Source organism: Macaca mulatta, chromosome 4 (assembly GCF_049350105.2).
Source record: "Macaca mulatta isolate MMU2019108-1 chromosome 4, T2T-MMU8v2.0, whole genome shotgun sequence".
Taxonomy (NCBI): Eukaryota; Metazoa; Chordata; class Mammalia; order Primates; family Cercopithecidae; genus Macaca; species Macaca mulatta.
This window is the reverse complement of record NC_133409.1, coordinates 68,713,897-68,734,449: the sequence shown is the minus strand read 5'-3', so window position 1 is coordinate 68,734,449 and position 20,553 is coordinate 68,713,897. Positions and strand designations below refer to the sequence as shown.

Here is a 20,553-nt window from a genome sequence, read left to right as displayed (position 1 = left end):
GGAGAAACCCCGTCTCTACTAAAAATACAAAATTAGCCAGGCATGGTGGTGGGCGCCTGTAGTCCCAGCTCTCCAGCTACTTGGGAGGCTGAGGCAGGAGACTCGCTTGAACCCCGGAGGCAGAGGTTGCAGTGAGCTGAGATCACACCACTGCACTCCTGCCTGGGCAACAAAACTCTGTCTCAAAAAAAAAAAAAAAAAAAAACTGACTCATTCTGGTTTGGCTCCAGCATACTACAGCCTGGGCAGTGACGTTCCTTGTCATTCCTCAGCCCTGACCACACCTACTTCTATTAGAAGTAATCCCCACATCAGATTAATCTCTCTTTTTAAGAGTTATTTTATTCCCCTGTGGACAAAAGATCAGATTTGGAATGTATAAAAAACTGCCACAAATAAATAAGAATACATCTAATTCTCCTAAGACTGGGCAAATGCCATGAGCAGTTCAGAGATTCTGAAGAAGCCCATGAAAGATTTGACATGTCCCACATAATCAAGATAACACCCATGAAAGAACAATGGAATGCCCTCTCACACCCATTCTGCTGACAAGTGTTTAAATCTGTCTACACCAGGTGGTGGGCAGGAAGTGGAGAGACCTCTTCCATTGTGGGTAGGAGTCTTTATTGAATCATTCCTTTGACATAGACTCAGGTGGTATTCAGGACAGGGGACGCTGTACTCATTTCACTACTCGGCATTCTGAGTCAGTTCCAGGCTCCAAGCACGTTCTAGAAAGCATGAAGATATTTGGTTGTTTACTTTACTGTTGTTTTCATAATAAAAAGTTAGCAATAAAACATTCCACTGAAGTACAGCATGTTTTCTCATGTTGGTGTTCGATTTCTCTTTCTATGCCAGACTAGAACATCTGAACTAGCAAAAAATTAAGCAACCAAAATGCTGGATAAAAAGATGTTAAATCTTTCAAATATATTAATGAGGACTTCTGAGTGACACACAATAAGAAGTACTGCATCAATCCAAATCTCTCCTCATATTTCCAGGAATACAGAGGTCAAATAATGGGGCAAATAAAACACCGTGATCTATATTTTCAGTAAAATAAGTAGATAAAAAATGCCTAAATCCATCAGATCCTTGCCTGTAAAACAGATAATCAAAACAACTGGTGAATTTTGAGTGATGTCTGAGCATGAGATGGATGTAATGTAGGGATGTGTGAAATCTGTTTTGGTGATTGTATTGTGCTTATTAGAAGAGTGTCGTGGTTTGTAGGAAGAACACTAAAGTATGGGGCATGAGGTGGTGTCATTAAAGATGAGGAATCAGCGTGGCAGCTCGCTCTCAAGTAGTGCAGGCAGAGAAGTTCTCTGGATTCTGCTTACAAATACTTTGCAATTCTTGCTTGTTTCAAATTGTTTTGTTTTGTTTTTTTACTAGTTGAAAATAGGAACTTAAGAAAAATGTACTTTTCAGAAACTGACGTAAAGATATACATACCTCAATGAATCCACTATGGTTTCTTCTCCTCCTCCGAAGACAGGGCCTCCAGGTGTTTCCCTCTCACCCTCTGTTCTCTGCTTTAGGAAGCTGCTTCTGCCTTCTCCTCTCCTGCAGGCAACTCCTAGGTCCTTCTAGAGCCTGAAGCAGCTCAGCCCAAAACAGGAGCTGGGGTCATTCAGGTTCACAGGCCTTGACCCTCACTTGAATGCAGGAGCTGGCAGGAGGTGAGTCAGAGAAAAGGCTTAACAGCTATTCTGAGATTAGATCAGCTGTCTTAGCTGCCTAGGTGTGTGCATGTGTGTGCACTATATGTGTGCACGTGTGTCTGTATCTGTTTATGTGTGTATGTAAGTTTCCATGGATTTTCTGCCTGGAACTCACGACTGTAATAGGAATTTCCCACACATCCTCCCTGTCCCTTCTCCCTTCCTGACATCTCTTCCTCTCTGATCCTCTATGGTAAAACCCTCCTGGCCTACTCCTGGTACTATCTTCTTGCCTCCAGCCTTTCTGTTCTGGCGCATCCTCGGGAGAGAGAGAGAGAGAGAGACAGAGAGAGAGAGATGTTATTAGAAATTGCCTATCACCAGTATGCAACTGGCAAGCCAACAATCTGCAGTGTGGGCCACCCGGCTGGAGACCCAGGAGAGCTGATGGGGCACGTGCAGTCTGCTGGAGAATTTTTCTTTCTTGGAGAGGTCAATCTTTTAGATGTTTTCAAGACTTCCACTAATTAGATTCAAGCTGACCTCTCTTACAGGGGTAATCTGCTTTACTCAGCATTCACCAATTTAAATGTCAATCTCATCCAAATCACCTTCCAGGTTGACACATGACATCACACCTCCCCAGGCTAAATTATTTCCCCCTCTTGTGTCCTGAACCCATAGTGAGAGGATTTCACTGTGTGAGATTGGATTGAATGAAGAAAATGTGGTCCACACACACCATGAAAATCTATGCAGCCATGAAAAACAACAAAATGAAGTTCTTTCCAGCATCATGGATGGACCTGGAGGCCATTATCATAAGTGACCTAACACAGAAGTAGAAAACCACATGCTGCATGTTCCCATTTACAAGTGGGAGCTAAACATTGAATACATATGAATGTAAAGATGGAGACACTGGAGATCACTAGATGGGAGTGGGGGAGGGGAACATGGGCTGAAGAACCACCTGTTGGGTACCATGCTTACCGGCTGAGTGATGGGATCACTGGGGCCCCAAGCCTCAGCCTCCCACAATTGACCCATGTGACAAACCTGCATGTGTACCCTTTACGATAAGAATTGAAATCAAAAATGAATAAATAATTAAAATAACATGAGGCCAAAAAAGTAATTAAGTGACAGGAGCGAGAGAGCACTGCACTATGAACTCTATGCCTGCTCTAAAAATACACACTCTAGTCATTTAAAATAATTCTAAGGTGTATGATCATAATTTTATAAAAATTACATATGATTGCACCAAAATCCTAACATTGAACACTGCATGATGGAATTTCAGATGATTTCCACCTTGTTCTTTATACCTTTCTTTTTTGTCATATTTTCCGGTGATATTGTTTATCCTCTGGAAGTCATTGCTTCCAAGCGTCCCCTTCTGCACCCACCCCCTCCTTTTCTACTGTCCACATCAGCCCTTCCTCTGACCTGGGACTGTGGCTTCCTTGGCAATGAAGGCACAGGAGCTGACTGACTCCTTCCCCAATCTGCTTGGCTTAGCAGCTGAAGACCGACGCTGCCCGATCACCTTGGAAGCCCCCTGGACCATCACAGATGCTGAGCTTTGGGTAACTCTCACAGTGGAGGGTATGTCCATCCTCTGTTTAATCGATACGGGAGCTACCCACTCCACATTACCTTATTTTCAAGGGCCTGTTTCTCTTGCCCCCATAACTGTTGTGGGTATTGACTGCCAGGCTTCAAAATCCCTTATAACTCCCCAACTTTGGTGCCAACTTGGACAACATTATTTTATGCACTCCTTTTTAGTTATCCCCACCTGCCCAGTTCCCTTATAAGGCTGAGACATTTTAACCAAATTATCTGCTTCCCTGACTATTCCTAGACTACAGCCACATCTCATTGCCACCCTTCTTCCCAACCCAAAGCCTCCTTCGTGTCTTCCTCTTGTATCCCCCAACTTTAGCCCACAGACATGGGACACCTCTATTCCCTCCCTGACAATTAATCACACGCCCATTACTATCCCATTAAAACCTAATCACCCTTACCCCACTCAATGCCAGTATCCCATCCCACAATAGGCTTTAAGAGGATTGAAGCCTATTATCACTCACCTGCTACAGCATGGGCTTCTAAAGCCTACAAACTCTCCTTACAATTCTCTCATCTTACCTGTCCAAAAACTGGACAAGTCTTACAGGTTGGTTCAGGATCTGTGCCTTATCAACCAAATTGTTTTGCCTCTCCACCCTGTGGTGCCCAACCCGTACACTCTTTTGTCCTCAATACCTCCTTCCACAACTCACTATTCTGTTCTTGATCCTTTTTTTTTTTTTTTTTTTTTTTTTTTTTTTTTGAGACGGAGCCTTGCTCTGTCACCTAGGCTGGAGTGCAGTGGTGCAATCTTGGTTCACTGCAACCTCTGACTCCCAGGTTCAAGCAATTCTCTGCCTCAGTCTCCCGAGTAGCTGGGATTACAGGTGCCTGCCACCATGCCTGGCTAACTTTTTGTATTTTTAGTAGACACGGGGTTTCAGCATCTTGGCCAGGCTGGTGTTGAACTCCTGACCTCATGATCCATCCACCTTGGCCTCCCAAAGTGCTGGGATTAAAGGTGTGAGCCACCACGCCCGGCCCGTTCTTGATTTTAAAGACACTTTTTTCACTATTCCCCTGCATCCCTCATCCCAGCCTCTGTTTGCTTTTACCTGGACTGACCCTGACACCCATCAGTCCCAGCAGCTTACCTGGGCTGTATTGCCACAAGGCTTCTGGGATAGCTCTCGTTACTTCAGCCAAGCTCTTTCTCATGATTTACTTTCTTTCCACCTCTCTGCTTCCCACCTTATTCAATACCTTGATGACCTTCTACTCTGTAGTCCTTCCTTTGAGTCTTCTTAACAAGATACCCTTCTGCTCCTTCAACATTTATTCTCCAAAGGATATCTGGTATCCCCCTCCAAAGCTCAAATTTCTTCCCCATCCATTACCTACCTTGGCATAATCCTTCGTGAAAACCCGTGCTCTCCCTGCTGATCATATCCTGCTGATTTCTCAATCCCCAACCCCTTTTACAAAACAACAACTCCTTTCCTTCCTGGGCATGGTTGGATACTTTCGCCTTTGGATACCTGGTTTTGCCATCCTAACAAAACCATTATACATACTCACAAAGGGAAACCCAGCTGACCCCACAGATCCTAAATCCTTTCCCCACTCCTCTTTTCCTTCCTTGAAGAAACTTCTAGAGACTGATCGCATACTAGCTCTCCCTGACTCATGTCAACCCTTTTCATTACACACAGCTGAAGTGCTGGGCTGTGCAGGCAGAATACTTACACATGGACCGGGACCTTGCCCTGCAGCCTTTCTGTCCAAACAACTTGACATTACTGTTTTAGGCAGCCATCATGTCTCAGTGTGGTGTCTGCCACTGCCCTGTAGTTTTAGAGGCCCTCAAAATCACAAACTATGCTCAACTCACCCTCTACAGTTCTCATAACTTCCAAAATCTATTTTCTTCCTCACACCGACACATATACTTTCTGTTCCCCAGCTCCTTCAGCTATACTCACTCTTTGTTGAGTCTTCCACAGTTACCATTGTTCCTGGTCCAGACTTCATTCCAGCCTCCCACACTATTCCGGACCTGACCTCCACATCTGACCTCCATGACTGTATCTCTCTGTGATCCACCTGACATTCACTCCATGCCAGCCGCCAAGTGATCCAGGGCTTGCTTTCCAGGTCCCCAGTTGTAGCAGGCGCCAGCCCGGCGTTCCTTCTATGCCTCCACCTCTGCTCCTGCTGTCCCCCTGGTGCGGGCAGGTGAGTTCAGGAATGGAGCCTAAACAGGGCGGGGGCCAAGCCTGGGGGGCTGTAGACTGCGGGCTTCAGAGGAGGGGAGGCTTCTGGAAGAATCGGCACATCTCCCCGAACTGCACCCCCGCTCAGTTCCTCTCTGCAGCTCCTTCCCGACAGATCCACTCTCCCAGCCTGCTTCTCCCACCAGGGGAGGAGCTGGGCAGAGAGGAGGCTGGAAAGGAACCTCGGGAGGGTGGAGGGGCCAGGGGGCTGCAAGAGGGCGAAATGGGTTGGGGATCCCTAGCGCAGCCCAGCAGTCCCAATCACCCTCGGGAAGGAGAAGCCAGAGCCCCTGGAACCTGAGTTGGGGTCAGGACGGGGATGAAGGGGGGTTCCCAGGGACACAATCACGGATAGCCCCACCAGCCACAGGCCTGCTCTGCTCTCACCCGCTCTCCACCACACAAACCCTCCAGCACCCCCAGGGCTGCCTGCCCTGGAATTTTTCCATGCACTTTCCTGCAGACACTCACCTGAACCCAGGAGTTCAGCAGACACCCCTCACCCCTCCCGTCACCATCCACTGACACCACCCAGGTCACATGCTCTTACTCCCCACCTCAGCCCAGCTGGTCACCCCAGAGATCTCCCCATCCATGAAGGGACCCTCACCACCTCCTACACCATGCGGCAACTTCTGCCTCTGGCCTGAGGACACACCCCAGCAAACACACCCCAAGCTCCACACAGAACCTGTGCGGGGGGGATGGGAATCACCATTCCCTCCAGGAGACCCTGGGAACTCTGGTGAGTAGAGGCGCCCACTTCTGTCCTTGGGGCCCAGACCCGCCTGTTCTTCCTATAGAGAATAGTCACTGTGTAGACAGGGGTCAGCAAACCCTTTCTAGAAAGGGAGGAAGGATGCCCTGTGATCTTTGCAGGCCTTGGATTCTCCGTCTCTGCGTCAAGTCCTGTAACTTTGTAGAGCAACAGCAGGCAATGGCAACCTGCAAATGAGGGGGACCAGATTCAGACCCTGTCCTAGGTTGCTGACCCCAAATGAGGGGATTACAGTGTCCCAGTGAATAATGCTCCATCCCCTATGGTGTCATCTCCAAGTGGTGTCTCAGGTATCATTTGGAGAGTAGAAAGTGGTCCAACCTTGCCTGTGGTTTCTAGGTGGTATGGATGTGATGGGAGTGGGAGTCCCATGGTTCGGGGCCTACTCTCCCCTCCTTTGATGCTCCTATGTTCCATGGGGGCCATCAGGGACTTTCCCTGAAGCCTTCCCTGAAGCTGAGGGTGAGAGGGTGCAGCCATGTGGTGTCCTGGGGATTGGGGCCAACTGCTTGTGCAGCTTCTTGGTTCCCTGTGGCCCTGCTCCTGCCCATCCCAGGAGAACAACCTTCGTCTTCTCACTGCCATGCCTACCTTCCTAATGACATAGAGGGTGAGAACCATACCTGTAATGGGCAGCTCTGAGGCTGCATGGTCACCGCCCTTCCATGGCTAAAGGCCCCATCTCTGCCAAGGCACAGTACTCTACAGGAGTCATTTTTTAATGTTGAGATTTCCTTGATGTGAGTGGCGTTGCCTTGCCTCTGAACATTCACACGGAATCTATATTGCGATTTTCCAATTAGACATTGTAACCACATGTACCTCTAGGATATTCGGGGGTCTTGGGTCATTGGGCACTTAAGGCATTAATCCCTTAATCCCTCATCATCCATGGATTGTTTATGGCTGCTTTTGAGCTACACCAGCAGAGTTGAGTAGTCACAAAGGAGAACGTATTCCCTGCACACCTTTATATATTTACAAAATTGCCCTTCACAGCAAACTCTAGTGGACATAAATATCTTTGGAGAAAGCCACAAAGAATATTTGCTCTTACTGTGGGGTTAAAGGGTCCTTCCTCACTGGAAACTGGTGTCTTCTTGTAGTCATGGGTTCAGGGTATGAGAGGTGACTTAATTATGTAAATTGGGCAAAGCAGCCTTGTTCTTGATGGACTGGCTACTTTCAGCCTCCTGGTCATCCATCATTTGTTTTATCTGTGTTTGTTGTAATTACTTAAATCCAGCAGTATCCGGGTTGGGTTTCCATCTCTTTGGGATCTTGAGCTCCTTTGTTCTATGAGCCATGGTCAAAGCTTTGTATGGCTGAGGTCACCAGCTGGCATTGTGACTTCTCTAATCATTTCCATCACTGAACCCTGCTTGTTCCTGACAGTTGACAGCCTCCACCTGGAATCTGTTATTTAAGGATTTTTCATCCCATTACTACTGGGAGCCCATTTCAGGAACAGCATCTCCTACCCCCAACCCTGGCCTTCTGCAGTAGGCATCCCTGAGCTTCATCCCATTCTGGTGCCTTCTCATGGGGCCTTCTTTATACGCCAGGTAAACGGGAGTCCTCCAGGCTTCCCATGAGCACAGTGGATGGAAATTGTTCTGGATTTTCACACTCAGACCCCTCTGTCATGGGCTCTTCTCTGAGCCTGTGAGCTCCCTCTACTATCTGCTTTAGATTTTCAAATTTTCTATTTATTGCTGTGTGGACCATCTCTTTGTCCAAGGCATCCTCATTTCAGGAAGGCATCCTCATAGCAGATGAGCACTTCACCAGGGGCTTTGCCAACATGTTAAATTCTGTGACAATGAAAATTAACTCTTCTTTATCTAATTAACCCTAGTTAGTTAGATTTTCCATCCTCAGTCCATCCCACCATGCACCAGCATCCTCAGGGGCAGCCCCCACACCCTCTCCCACCTCCCGCAGCCCACTTGGGCTGCTGCTGAAGATCCTTTGCCATCCAGACCCTTCCTCCTCTAGCAGGCCTGGCACCTCTCTAGCAAGGTCATGTGTTGACTGATGTGGACAGAGGAGCAGTGGGACATGTCTGGGGACATGTGGTTTTCTCAACAGGCAGAGACCTCCTCCTCCTCCTCCTCATGCAAGGGGGGAGCACTCACCTTAAATTTATGGACACCACAGTTCTGGAGGGGGCACTCCTTTCTGGGCCAGCCCAGCCCTCCAGAGGCATCCTCTTGTCGTCACAATGTGGAGGAGGGCTACATAGGGCTCTTTTTCTCCCCACCCAACCCTCACCTGCCTTTCTCCACAGACCCTCACTCTCTTTGCTATGACATCACCATCATCCCTAAGTTCAGACCTGGACCACGATGGTGTGCGGTTCAAGGCCAGGTGGATAAAAAGACTTTTCTTCCCTATGACTGTGGCAACAAGACAGTCACACCCGTCAGTCCCCTGGGGAAGAAACTAAATGTCACAAAAGCCTGGAAAGCACAGAACCCAGTACTGAGAGAGGTGGTGGACATGCTCACAGAGCAACTGCTTGACATTGAGCTGGAGAATTACACACCCAGGGGTAAGTTTCAGATGGCCCAGGACAGGAGGGAGCAGATACAGTGGTAGGTTAGAGGCATTTATAGTTTTTATGTAAAAGTACAAATGGGAAGGTCATCTTACCCTGCAAGAGGTGTAGAGGCAAGGCCAGGATGTGGCAGAGAGTAAGGCCAGGAAATTGTAAGGGGAACAGGATGGGGCCTCAAAATGTGTCAAGACCAGACTTGATCTCTCTCCTTTGATGGGGGCAGAACCTCTCACCCTGCAGACCAGGATGTCTTGTGAGCAGAAAGCTGAAGGACACAGCAGTGGATCTTGGCAGTTCGGTTTCGATGGACAGGTCTTTCTCCTCTTTGACTCAGAGAACAGAATGTGGGCAACGGTTCATCCTGGAGCCAGAAAGATGAAAGAAAAGTGGCAGAATGACAAGGATGTGACCATGTCCTTCCGTTACATCTCAATGGGAGACTGCACAAAATGGCTTAAGGACTTCTTGACGGGCACGGACAGCACCCTGGAGCCAAGTGCAGGAGGTAACAGCAGAAAGAAACGGGGATCTGGAATGAGATCAGAAATGGTGATCTCGAGAAACTAGTTCTTGAGTTCAGCTTCAGTCATCCCAGTGTACACATTTATGTTAAAATGACCCCCTTGTGGGGGGCTCCTCCTCGGGGTACTGGCGTGCCTGTGTTCTCCCATCCTCCTCTCCCTTCTCCCTCCTGACTCCTCACTGCACTTGCTTCTGCTGTCCGCACTGTGGATTTCTCACCAGCCTCAAAACTACGGGTGTCACTGTTTTAAGACCTTTTTCCTTAGTGTTCCCTCTTTTGAGAATCACTTTTCCTTTCTTCTCCCTGGTCTGGTTCTGGACATCCATCAAAGCCACCTCAAATGCCAGCCCCGAGACCCTCCCCTCCCCAGCCCTGGGGCATCACCTTCTCTTCCACCACAGCAGGAGGGTGGGCTGTGCTGTCAGCTTGCTTCCCTCAGCAGCTGTGTGAGCTCCCTGAGGACAAGGACACCCCCTCCCTTCCTACCCCAGGAACTGTCCCAGGGGCTACCCCATAGCAGGAGGGCACAAAACCTCTGCCTTCCAGGATGACCTGGGTCAGCAGGAGCTGAGGAGGCGTCTCCTCAGATTTGGGGCCTGGACAAGGGTTGTCACTCTTGTGTTTCCATTTCAGCACCACCCACTGTGTCCTCAGGCACAACCCAACCCAGCGCCATGGCCACCACCCTCATTCTTTGCTGCCTCCTCATCATGTGCCTCCTCATGTGTCCCAGGCACAGTCCAACCCACAGCCATGGCCACCACCCTCAGTCCCTGGAGCCTCCTCCTCATCTTCCCCTGCTTCATCCTCCCTGGCTGCTGAGGAGAGTCCTTTAGAGTGACAGGTATGGGGGCAGAATTGGGAGGGAAGCAAGGAGTAGGTGGGTGAGGAGGGAGGACGAGGATGGAGAATTCCCAGAGTGCCACCCCTCCCCATGGCCAGGATCTTCTCATCCTGACATGAGACAGGTGAATGAGACCTTGCGTTGCTAGTTGGCAATGACCTGGGAAGCTCAGCCGTGAGTTATAATGGATTCTCACCTTCAGAGGCCAGAGGGAAATGGAGGGGCCCATACCAAGGCTCAGGGTCTATTGAGCTTGAGAGGGTTTAGCAAGTTCAGTTCTGATTCAGAGCAGGTTCCTATTGAGGATGGGTGAGTGTATGGCTTGCCAGCAGCAGGAATTCAGATATGAGCAGTCAGTCCTCTTAATTGGGTCATGTGCATCGTGTAGCTTTACATGAGGTGTGAAAAGGGAAGTGAGATTCCATCTCTGAGGTTGAGAGAGAGATATGGGTCTTATCCCAGGAGGAGGGGGCTGGGAGGGCCTTGGTACACCTAATTCAAAATGAGGAAGTGTAGGACTGCCTTCCCACAGGAAGTGGCTTGGGTTCAGGAATTAAGGTGGAAGGCAAAGAGTAGAGGCTTCTCTTGATTAAAAACCTTCTCAGTCAGTCCCATGGAGCCATGGGGTTCAAGTCTGGGCCGTGAAGCAGCTCCCCTGCCATCCACCTTTTGCACACCCCAGATCCTGAGCTGGCTGATGGCCATGCCTGGAGCAGAGTGGACTCAGACAAGGGGGAGCTGAGCTGCTGCTGGAGTTCCATGGGCACCGCTGGGCTGGACCAGGAATGGATAAGGTGGAACAGGGACTGTCACCTTCATAGCTATGGGTGCTTCTCCCAGTTTGAGGAGAGGCTGAGTAAGAAGGGGAAGGAAGGATGTTTGCCTGCAGGCCCACCCAAGGCCAAGGGCACAGGAATACAGAGCCCTCTCTTTAGATGGGCTCCCCCCAACCCTTGCCACGTTTTAGGCCCTCTTGTCAGACGGTAGAGAGGGCTTTGAGTGCAGGAGCAGGCCTATCACTGCCAGCTTTAGTCCTGCAGGACCCTCCACTCCATCCCCTAGTCAGGTGCAGGGCCTGGGCTGCCTCTGTGATGTGACAAAGGAGGAAGGAGGTTGGTCCAACCTGCAGGCACCAGGGTTGGGGCTCAAAGGAAAAACAAGTCCTTTAGTGCAGGGGGCTCTGACAGATGGAGTGACTAGGGAAAGCTTGCCCTGGAAAAGTGATCCAGGTTCTCCTCCACCTCTTTAATCAACATTTGTGTCCTTTCTGAATGTCAAAGATAATACCAAAAAGCCCCTGTGGCACAGTCTTGATCAATCTTACCCTTCTGGCTGGCCACCTGCTCACCACATACTGTGTATGTCCAGAGGCCTCCAGCAGATCATAATGACACCATGGACCCAATAGCTCCTTCACTGCCTTGATTCCTTTTGCCAGCAATTTTACCAGCGGTTATTCCTGTCATTTTATGCTATTTTCTCTTGGTGCTACCTGATGGAATTCCTGAACTTAACATCTGGCTGACTAAACAAGATATGTCAGCATTTTCTTTCTTCTGCTTTTGTTTGGAAAATCAAGTACTTCTTTGAGTGATGACCTCTTTCTTACAAATGATATTGTCAGTGAAACAATCATGTTATAGTTCAGACCTCCAGGGTTTCTTTCCGTGTCCTGAAAGATAATTATTTAATTATTTAACAAGCAAAAATTATATTAATGATTGTTTTCTCTAGTAATTTATTGCTCTGTACTGATATTTAAATGAAGGGTTCTATTTCCCAAAAAACTACTGAGTTTAGAATTTTGTTGTATCACCCAGTAAAGACTTAATGTTATTTCATTTTTCCTCCATGATATGGAGTAACAAATGAGTGATTCTGCTAGATTTTGTGTGGAAACAGAGAATCTACAAAACATGGCTGAATAAAATCAGAGACAGCACAAATATATGGAAAAATATTTCATGCTCATGAGTTGGAAGAATCCATATAGCTAAAATGGCCATACTTCCAAAAGCAGTTTATAGATGCAACACTATCCCTATCAATACCAATGTCATTTTTCACAAAATTAGAAAAATCTAATCTAAAGGTTATTTGGAATTAAAAAAAGAGCCCAAATAGCCAAAACAATCACAAGCAAAAAGAACAAAGCCAGAGGCATGACATTGCCTGACTTCAAACTATAATATAAGGTTATGGTGATCAAAACAGAGTGGTACTTGTACAAAAATAGACACTTAGATCAGTGGAACAGAATAGAGAGTGTCTATTCACCCAAGCCTCCTTGCGCCTTCCTCTCTCTTGAGTTCCCCTGCAGTCCCTTTACGTGAGTGTGTACTTTTCCTTTTACAATAAATCTCTGTCCTTTGTCTGTTTTCCCACTGGTCTTTAAATTCATTTTCCCGGGCGGTGTCTAGAGCCCGACAGCGGCTGGGGTCGCCGTCCCACTGGCGTTTGGGGCCCTCCCTTTGCCCACTGGTATCAGAAGAAGAATGCAGGCCGGGCGCGGTGGCTCACGCCTATAATCCCGGCACTTTGGGAGGCCGAGGCGGGCGGATCGCCTGGGGTCAGGAGTTTGAGGCCAGCCGGACCAACATAGAGAAACTCCGTCTTTACTAGAAAGACAAAAAATTAACCAGGCATGGTGGCACACGCCTGTAGTCCCAGCTACTCTGCAGGCTGAGGCAGGAGAATCGCTTGAACCCGGGAGATGGAGTTTGCGGTGAACAGAGATCGCTCTACTGCACTCTAGCCAGGGCAACAAGAGCGAGACTCCGTCTCAAAAAAAAAAAAAAAAAGAAAAAAGAAAAAAAAAAAAAGACGAAGAAGAAGAATGCAAATGGCAGTGACCCCAGGAAAAGGTGCTCAGTATCCGCAGTCCTCAGGGACATGCCAATTGCACCCACAAGGGGACGCCTCACCCCGCTGGAATAGCTGACCCCAAACACATTGAGGGTGGAGCGGGTGGGGCCTGTATTCCTTACAGGGCAGAGAGCAGGAGATGGAGAGTCGGTGGAGTGCGGGTGCTGTATGTATGTCACCCTCTCCCCATTTTCGTGGCAGGGGTTTCTCCCCGTTCTCTGAGCCTACCTGCTTCCTTCCTCTCCCTTTCTCCCGCCCTCCCTCGAATCCTTCTGTCCACCCATCCCAAGTTTTCTCCGCCTCACGATGTCCATGCTCGGGGCCCCCAGCCCAGAGGAGAAACCAGGAGTCCTGCACCGCGAGCGGCGGGGTAGTGGAGGCAACAACGGGAAGCCCCGCCCGTCTCGGGCGCCCTCCCGCAGCAGCCCCAAGGCAAGGGGGATGGGGAGTACTTTTGGGGGCTACACTGTTGGAGCCCCACTAATCCGAGCGGGAAGGTGACGTCTCCACACGGAGCCGGTGGCAAAGTCCCCGCGAGGATGAAGGGGAAACCTCCTGCTCCTCACCACACCAAAACCCCACATTTCCAGGATCCTTCCATCACGGGAACCGCCTGTCCCTTGCCGCGACAGCCGAGTCCTCCCAGGTAAGGCCGTTTTGTCCGGAGGCTGTGGACCCGGAGGCCCTGGCGCATTGGCCGGCAGCGGGGCACCCGCTCCGCGGTCTCCACCGGGCAGGACCCGGGTCCAGAGCTCCGGCGTAGCGGGCGACCTGGGAGGAGGGAGCAGAGCCCAGAGGACGTGACTGGGTGGAAACTGAAACAGCCAGGTGCGAACTTTCCCCAAAATCATCTGTGGTTGAAATCAGCAATCACCTGTAATATTTCCCCTGTGACAATACCGTTGGGTAAATATCTATAACCAGTGCCTCGTCACTGCAGCAGTCCCGCATGCGCTTACCTGGGTTCCGAGTCCCTGGAACCTCGTGGCCCACAACAGATCTGGCAAGCCCACCCAGTGACTGTCCCCAGGACTCCGGGCCCCATTTTTCCTTACTTCTTTACCTCCATATAGTCACCTGTTGCAGGATGGAAACCATGAAAAGTCATGTGCAAAAGACTCCCCCACCCCTGCCTGCATCCACTCTCATTGGCCACATGCCCAGGACAAAACTTTATTGGATTCTTCTCATCTTTCCAGGGAGTCTTTATGCCATTTCAAACGCATATTAATACATATTCTTAATTCAGACTTGGATATTTTTGACCCTTGATGAGCCCTGTCACCCTGTTCTCCAGGAAGCTTGTACTAGTTACCTCTCTCTCTACAGTGGATGTTTCACCATCCTCTGCCCAAGCTGGGTCTTCACAATCACAGACAAGAGTGTTGCCAGCATTGCCATTCCGTGACGTGAGACGCTTTAAAGGTGCATTACTTTGCACAGCAATTCTGTGTCTGGAAATCTATTCTATACAATTGAATTGAGACTCATGCAAGCACAGTTTCTGCAGCATTTCGTGTCTGTAAAAGTAACTGACTGGAGACCATCTGGATCTTCATACGTAGACACTGGTTACATTTGTTGTGATGCAGTCTTTCTATGCAATATCATGCAGAGATAAAAAGGAAAAGAATCTGTATGTGCAGATCTTGGAAGATCTTCAAAGTGTGTTATTTTGAGATAGAATCTGCATGCAGCAGAGTGCCTATGGGCTTATGTTTATTTCAAAAACCAGCACTGATAGGTGTACACATCTCTACTTTTAGTAACGAAAACCGTATTTCCATAACTTATTGCCAGTCTGCTTGTCTGTTTTAGGAAAAATCAATGTAGCTGAAAAGCCATGGTTGCAGGAACCGGTCATCACCGGCCAAGATTCTACACAGTCCTACACATCCTCCCAGCTGAGGATGCCGGAGGAACAGGATGTAGAATGCAGTCGTGTTTTAGAGAGGAACCTAAAGTCAAACTGGACCAGGTATCTTGTCTTGATCTCTGCCTCTTCACCCAACCCCCACCTGGTCAGGCAGTGACCCTGGAGGGGCTGGGATGATGCTTGGAGGGCAGTAAGAATGGGGAGCCAATGGTGGGAACATGGTGAACAGGGAGAGCAGGGACCCCACAGCAATGGGGGAGGAGCTGGTGTGATGCTGGTGTAGCAGGACGAGCCACAGACAAAACTTAGACACCAGATTAAAGAAGGAAGTGGTTTTTTATTCGGCCGGGGGCATCGGCAGACTCACGTCTTAAGAGCCAAGCTCCCAGAAAAGGAAATTCTTGGCCTTTTTAAAGGCTTTTAACTTTCAGGGGTCCACGTGAAAGGGTCGTGATAAATTGAGCAAGCGTGGGAAACGTGACTGGGGGCTACATGCATCAGCTAACAGAACAAAAAGTTTTACAATGCTTTTTTCATACAGTGTCTGGAATTTACAGATAACACAAGTTTAGGTCAGGGATTGATGTTATTATTATTACTTTTTTTAACTCCTAGGACCAGGTGGTGGTGCCAAGGTTGTCTAGCTATTTATCTTACTTTTGTTTCTTTCTAACTTTTTGCTTTCTCTCTTTCCTCCTCTTTTGTGAACTAGGCAAGGTGGGGGTAGGAGGGCAGCAGGAGTAGTAGTGGTCTCCTTCCTTAGTGGGAGAAGAGAAGACTAGCAGTAGCTGAATAAGAGAAAAACAATAAGCTTGTCTGATCTACAAGTGCATCTATGAAAAGGTAGGTTAAAGTAGAAACCATTCTCCGCCTTCTTGAGACTATGACTAACAGCCTAGAACAGTACCACTGGATGAAATAGCTCAGGAAATAAGCTCCTGAGCTTATTAAAACCTGAAGAATATTTACCTCCTGAAGATCCAAGTTGGAAATAGTTTAGAGGAAGGAACTCCAATAGCAAGAGAAACACAGAACATGTGACAAGACCACCAAGGAGGACGAGTGATCAAAGAATCTGTTCCAGATTACTGTTGTCAACAAAAAGGGAAAATGTGGGACGGGCGTGGTAGCTCACACCTGTAATCCCAGCACTTTGGGAGGTCGAGGTGGGTGGATTACCTGAGGTCAGAAGTTAGAGACCAGCCTGGCCAACATGGCGAAATTCTGTCTCTACTAAAAATACAAAAAATTAACTGGGTGTGGTGGCAGGTGCCTGTAATCCCAGGTACTCAGGAGGCTGAAGCAGGAGAATCACTTGAACCCAGGAGGTGGAGGTTGCAGTGAGCCGAGATCGTGCCACTGCACTCCAGGGTAGGTGACAGAGTGAGACTCCATCTCAAAAAAAAAAAAGGGTTGGTGGGGGTGGGAAATGTGAACCTAGGATCACAGAAACAAGGAAGTGTTGCTAAGAATAACCGAGAATTATAGCTATGAAAGATATTAAGAAAATGGGGCTGAAGGTGGCACACAAAAGGGATAGGAAAATGTGCTGATACTTCTAAAATTAGGAATAAAACAAAACCATTAATACCAATAAATGTGATACATATTGGTATGAGTCATAGGTAAAGGGCAGCCACCCTGAGAAGAAAACTAGAATATATAACTTTTAAACCAACAGAAAAAAACCTTCAGTATACTAAATGGAACACAGGTATGGAGGGCAAATACCAGCAATAAAAAATACAGTAAATACATATGGACCAGGGAAAGTGGCTCACGTCTGTAATCCCTGCAATTTGGGAGGCCGAGGTGGGAGGATTGCTTGAGCTCAGGAGTTCAAGACCAGCCTGGGCAATATAGGCCGACCCCATCTCTGCAAACAAATATAGAAAATTAGCCCAGTGGGTGGCACATGCTTGTAGTCCTGGCTACTCGGAGGCTGAAGCAGTAAGATGGCCTGAGCTCAGGAGTTAGAGGCTACAGTAAGCTATGACCACGCCACTGCACTCCAGCCTGGACAATAAAGGGAGACCCCATATCTTTAAAAAAAAAAAAAAAATGACAGAGCTAAATCCTAAACAGTAATAACAATGAAGGTGAATTACTAAACTTATCACATAAATCACTGAAACTCCCAGGTTGGATTTTTAAATATTGAATAATATACATTGTTTTCAAAAGGCAATGATAAATGTAAAGATTAAAAATAAAATGTGCTGTATCTGCCAAGAAAGGCTACTTTTGTGTGTGTGTGTGTATTCGTTTATTTTAGTGACTACAATATGCTTTATTGTTCTTGGAAAGGTCTCAGGGTTTGCTTTTAAATCAGACTGTGTGCTTTTCATCAGTTTCACATCTCTCTCCCCATGCCAGGCTGGCTCCAGCTAGCAATGCCACATTAAATTCCAGGGAGACCTTCAGAAACTTCCAGAAGCCTCCCCTCCTCCTGACCCCCATGTAGGCCAAGACCCCCTGTGTTTGCCCACAACCCCTGCTTAGGGTCCAGCCCCAGAACTCAACTACCTGACTCGACTCGGACCAGCCTGGCAGCAGGAGCAGAGGCTGGAGGCAAATGCCCAACTCTGCACCAGCAACTGTGCCACTGGGGACCTGAAGCCCAGGGCGTGACACACCCGGAGGAAGCAGAGGGCCCCGTGCATGAGTCACCCAGGCCCTCAAGGCTGTCACAGCTCCGTTGTCCCCGCCCCGCCCACTTGCAACTAGAGGCCATGGGGCCCTAAATGCTTAGATCCTTGCTCCCTCTCAGATCCCACCCCTTCTTTTCTCCTCTTTCCTCCTGGCCCCCTTCCTTATCTTTTCCCATCTCCATTCCCACTTTCAGACTCATTCCTTCTTTGCTTAAAAGGCAAGATTTTTGGCCAGGCACGGCGGCTCACATCTGTCATCCCAGCACTTTGGGAGGCTGAGGTGGGTTGACCATGAGATCAGGAGTTCGAGACCAGCCTGGCCAATGCAGTGAAACCCCATCTCTACTAAAAATACAAAAAATTAGCTGGGCATGGTGGCAGGCACCTGTAATCCCAGCTACTCAGAAAGCCGAGGCAGGAGAATCGTTTGAACCCAGGAGACAGAGGTTACAGCAAGCCGAGATCGCGCCACTGCACACCAGCCCAGGCGACAGTACAAGAGTCTGTCTTAAAAAAAAAAAAATAAAAAAAAAAGGCAAGATTTTTCTGGCCCTGTTGCACTCTAGGCTCAATCAAACCTTAGCTGAAGACAGCAGTTTGCTGTCCACCATTACACTGTTTTCTAGAAGATTCTATCCTGATGAAGCACCCCCAGATTGGTTGAAAACCAAAATTACTTTTCCTTGGAAAATCTTTGTGGACACCCAGATGGGCATTCAAATTTCCATGTTGTGGCCGGGTGCGGTGGCTCATGCCTATAATTCCAGCACTTTTGGAGGCTGAGACAGGTGGATCACCTAAGGCCAGGAGTTCCAGCCCACCCTGGCCAACATGGTGAGACATGGTCTGTACTAAAATCGCAAAAATTAGCCCGGCACAGTGGCAGGCGCCTGTAATCCCAACTACTTAGGAGGCCGAGGCAGGAGAATCACTTGAACCCGGGAGATGGAGGTTGCAGTGAGTTGAGATCGTCCCAGTGCACTCCAGTCTGGGCGACAGCGCGAGACTCTGTACGCCGCATCCCCACAAAAAATAAATAAAAAACACCCAACAACCAAAAAGGGAAAACAGGGAAAAAAATATTACCAACTTGTGCCAGCCACGAGGTCTTCAACCTCGATGCTGCCACCTTCAGGCCCCTGGGGGTTACAACCTCCGCTCCAGCTCCCCTCTGAACCTGTGCTATTCCTCTAGCCCCATTCACTCCCACAACTGTCTCATTCATTCACTGGTTCACTCAGCCTCCAACCACCCTTAAATCATGTCAGGCTCACCAGGTGATGGAGAGAAAAATCCTCTGTGGGTCTGAAAAACACGTCTGAGTCCTGATGAATGGGCCTTGCTTTCATTTCCTCTCCCTCACAGCACCCTCAGGGCCATGAAGAGGCCTCGGCCTGGGATCAGAGCTCCAGCTCTCCTCAGGGTGGACCTGGCTTTTGCTGACTTCAGGGTGGGCCGCAGGGCTCACAACTGAAATAGGAGACCTGCCCTGGGTCCTTAGCACGTGCAAGGACAGAGTTTCTTGTAAAATTTGTCATTTTCCACATGCAGACATCCATGCCCAGAAAGCTGAAGAACTTTGCACGGGAATGCCACAATATCAGCTGACTTCCATGTCTGAATACATGGTCTCTAGATCATGGCCATTACAGTCACTTTTGAACCACTTCTGTCTCCATCCTGGGCTGGATCTTCTCACACACAGATCCCCAGACCACCAAGCTATGCCTTCACAAATCTGAGAACTGCCCACCCCCATGTGTCTGTTGTCCTCCATACCACCCTCCACATGGCCCCTCCTGCACAGAGGCTCTCGTGCATCAGGCCAGAACCTTCCAGGCTTCTGTGTCCCTGCTCAGTCACAGAGGCTGCTGCCATCCCATGTTTCTGTCCTGAAGCAGAGACAGGCCCTGGGCTTTGTCCGGGCCTCCTCCCCTTTCCCACGGCCTCAGGACCCTGGAGACTGATGGTCAACAGGTGCAGGTTCTCCCCACATGAAGACTGTGTAGAGTGGGAGGTCTGTGTCTATTTTTCTCATTCAATGGGGAACCGGCTGAGTGGCTGGGGGCAGAGTGGGACTCAGGGGTTCTGCCCAGTCCTCACCCCAGGCTAAGCCCTCCCTTGTGGCCAGGGGCCACTGGGCCCCCCACTTACCTCTGGCTTCTGCCCACAGATCTAGATGGTTCCACGGTGACTGAGACGAGGATGCACTCACGTTGCCCCTTTGAGGATGGCTGCAGGGACCATCCAGGGACTGAGCAGAGGTGTGGGTGCAGCCATGGATTTGGGTGTAGTTGGCCACAGATGGGTGTGCAGCAAAGTGAGCCCCATCAAGACGTAGACTCCACCCTCGGCTTCTGCTCTCCATGGAAACACAATTGATCACTTAAAGATTGATCACGGTAGGCCTTTAGGGCTTTCCTTTCTTTTTTTCCCCAAAGTCATAAAGGGATATATAATACACTCAAAGACCTCCTCATGCTTTTAGAGGTGAGGCAAAGAAGGTCCGCTCCGGACTGGGAACCTGCGGCGCCCTGGACGGAGAGGGGCGGGGATTCTGCCCTGCAGGCGGAGGGAGGGCAGGTGTCGCTGGCGCAGGCGGTGACGGAGAACACCGCCGCCACTGAATATCCCCGTGCAAGTTTCTTCACCTTCCTCTGCATCAGTGTTTACACTGGGGTAATGATAAATGCTGTGTTGAAAAATTAAAAGAGGAAGGAACTGTGTCCTGGTCCGCGCGGAACCCGCGCACGCCGCCACCAAGTCGCAGGGGCGGGGTGGACGGGGAGGGTTCGCCCGACCTGGCCGCTGTCAGGCCAGGAGCCGGGGACAGGACCGAGTGGAGCGTTCCCCAGAGGAGGGCCGGCAAACGTTTCAGGTGGATCCCAGCCTTGGACTGAGCGCAGCGGCGGGGCGGGGCGGGGTC

General features: G+C 49.2%; 1 protein-coding gene and 1 long non-coding RNA gene across 11 annotated transcripts in view; one reads left to right on the top strand and one right to left on the bottom strand.

Annotated features, from left to right (window-relative positions):
* LOC694076 (UL16-binding protein 6) overlaps nt 1-18,857 on the top strand; it is a 30,598-nt gene extending 11,741 nt beyond the window's left edge. Inside the window, exons 2-8 of one of the 9 annotated variants that reach the window (XM_077999528.1) lie at nt 3,201-3,287; nt 5,412-5,492; nt 6,093-6,275; nt 8,599-8,862; nt 9,203-9,373; nt 10,025-10,235; nt 10,918-12,615. In XM_077999528.1, coding sequence (XP_077855654.1) covers nt 6,125-6,275; nt 8,599-8,862; nt 9,203-9,373; nt 10,025-10,227 — 789 coding nt within the window. In that variant the 5' untranslated portion in view covers nt 3,201-3,287; nt 5,412-5,492; nt 6,093-6,124 and the 3' untranslated portion in view covers nt 10,228-10,235; nt 10,918-12,615. Of the gene's footprint in view, nt 1-3,200; nt 3,288-5,411; nt 5,493-6,070; nt 6,276-8,048; nt 8,863-9,091; nt 9,374-10,024; nt 12,616-13,690 lie in introns of those variants that run through there. The other 8 variants (XM_028847219.2, XM_028847218.2, XM_077999525.1 and 5 more) reach the window with 8 other exon arrangements.
* Nucleotides 327-20,551, bottom strand: LOC106998079 (uncharacterized). 2 transcript variants are annotated; one of them, XR_013416250.1, is made up of 6 exons: nt 19,782-20,551; nt 8,964-9,229; nt 6,932-8,122; nt 5,240-6,475; nt 1,468-1,684; nt 327-734 (listed from the first exon to the last, which is right to left on the bottom strand). It is a non-coding gene; the product is annotated as an uncharacterized LOC106998079 (long non-coding RNA). The 2 variants fall into 2 exon arrangements; XR_001444414.3 differs by lacking the exons at nt 5,240-6,475; nt 6,932-8,122 and having other exon boundaries at nt 19,782-20,536.
* Between the last annotated feature and the right edge of the window lie 2 nt (nt 20,552-20,553).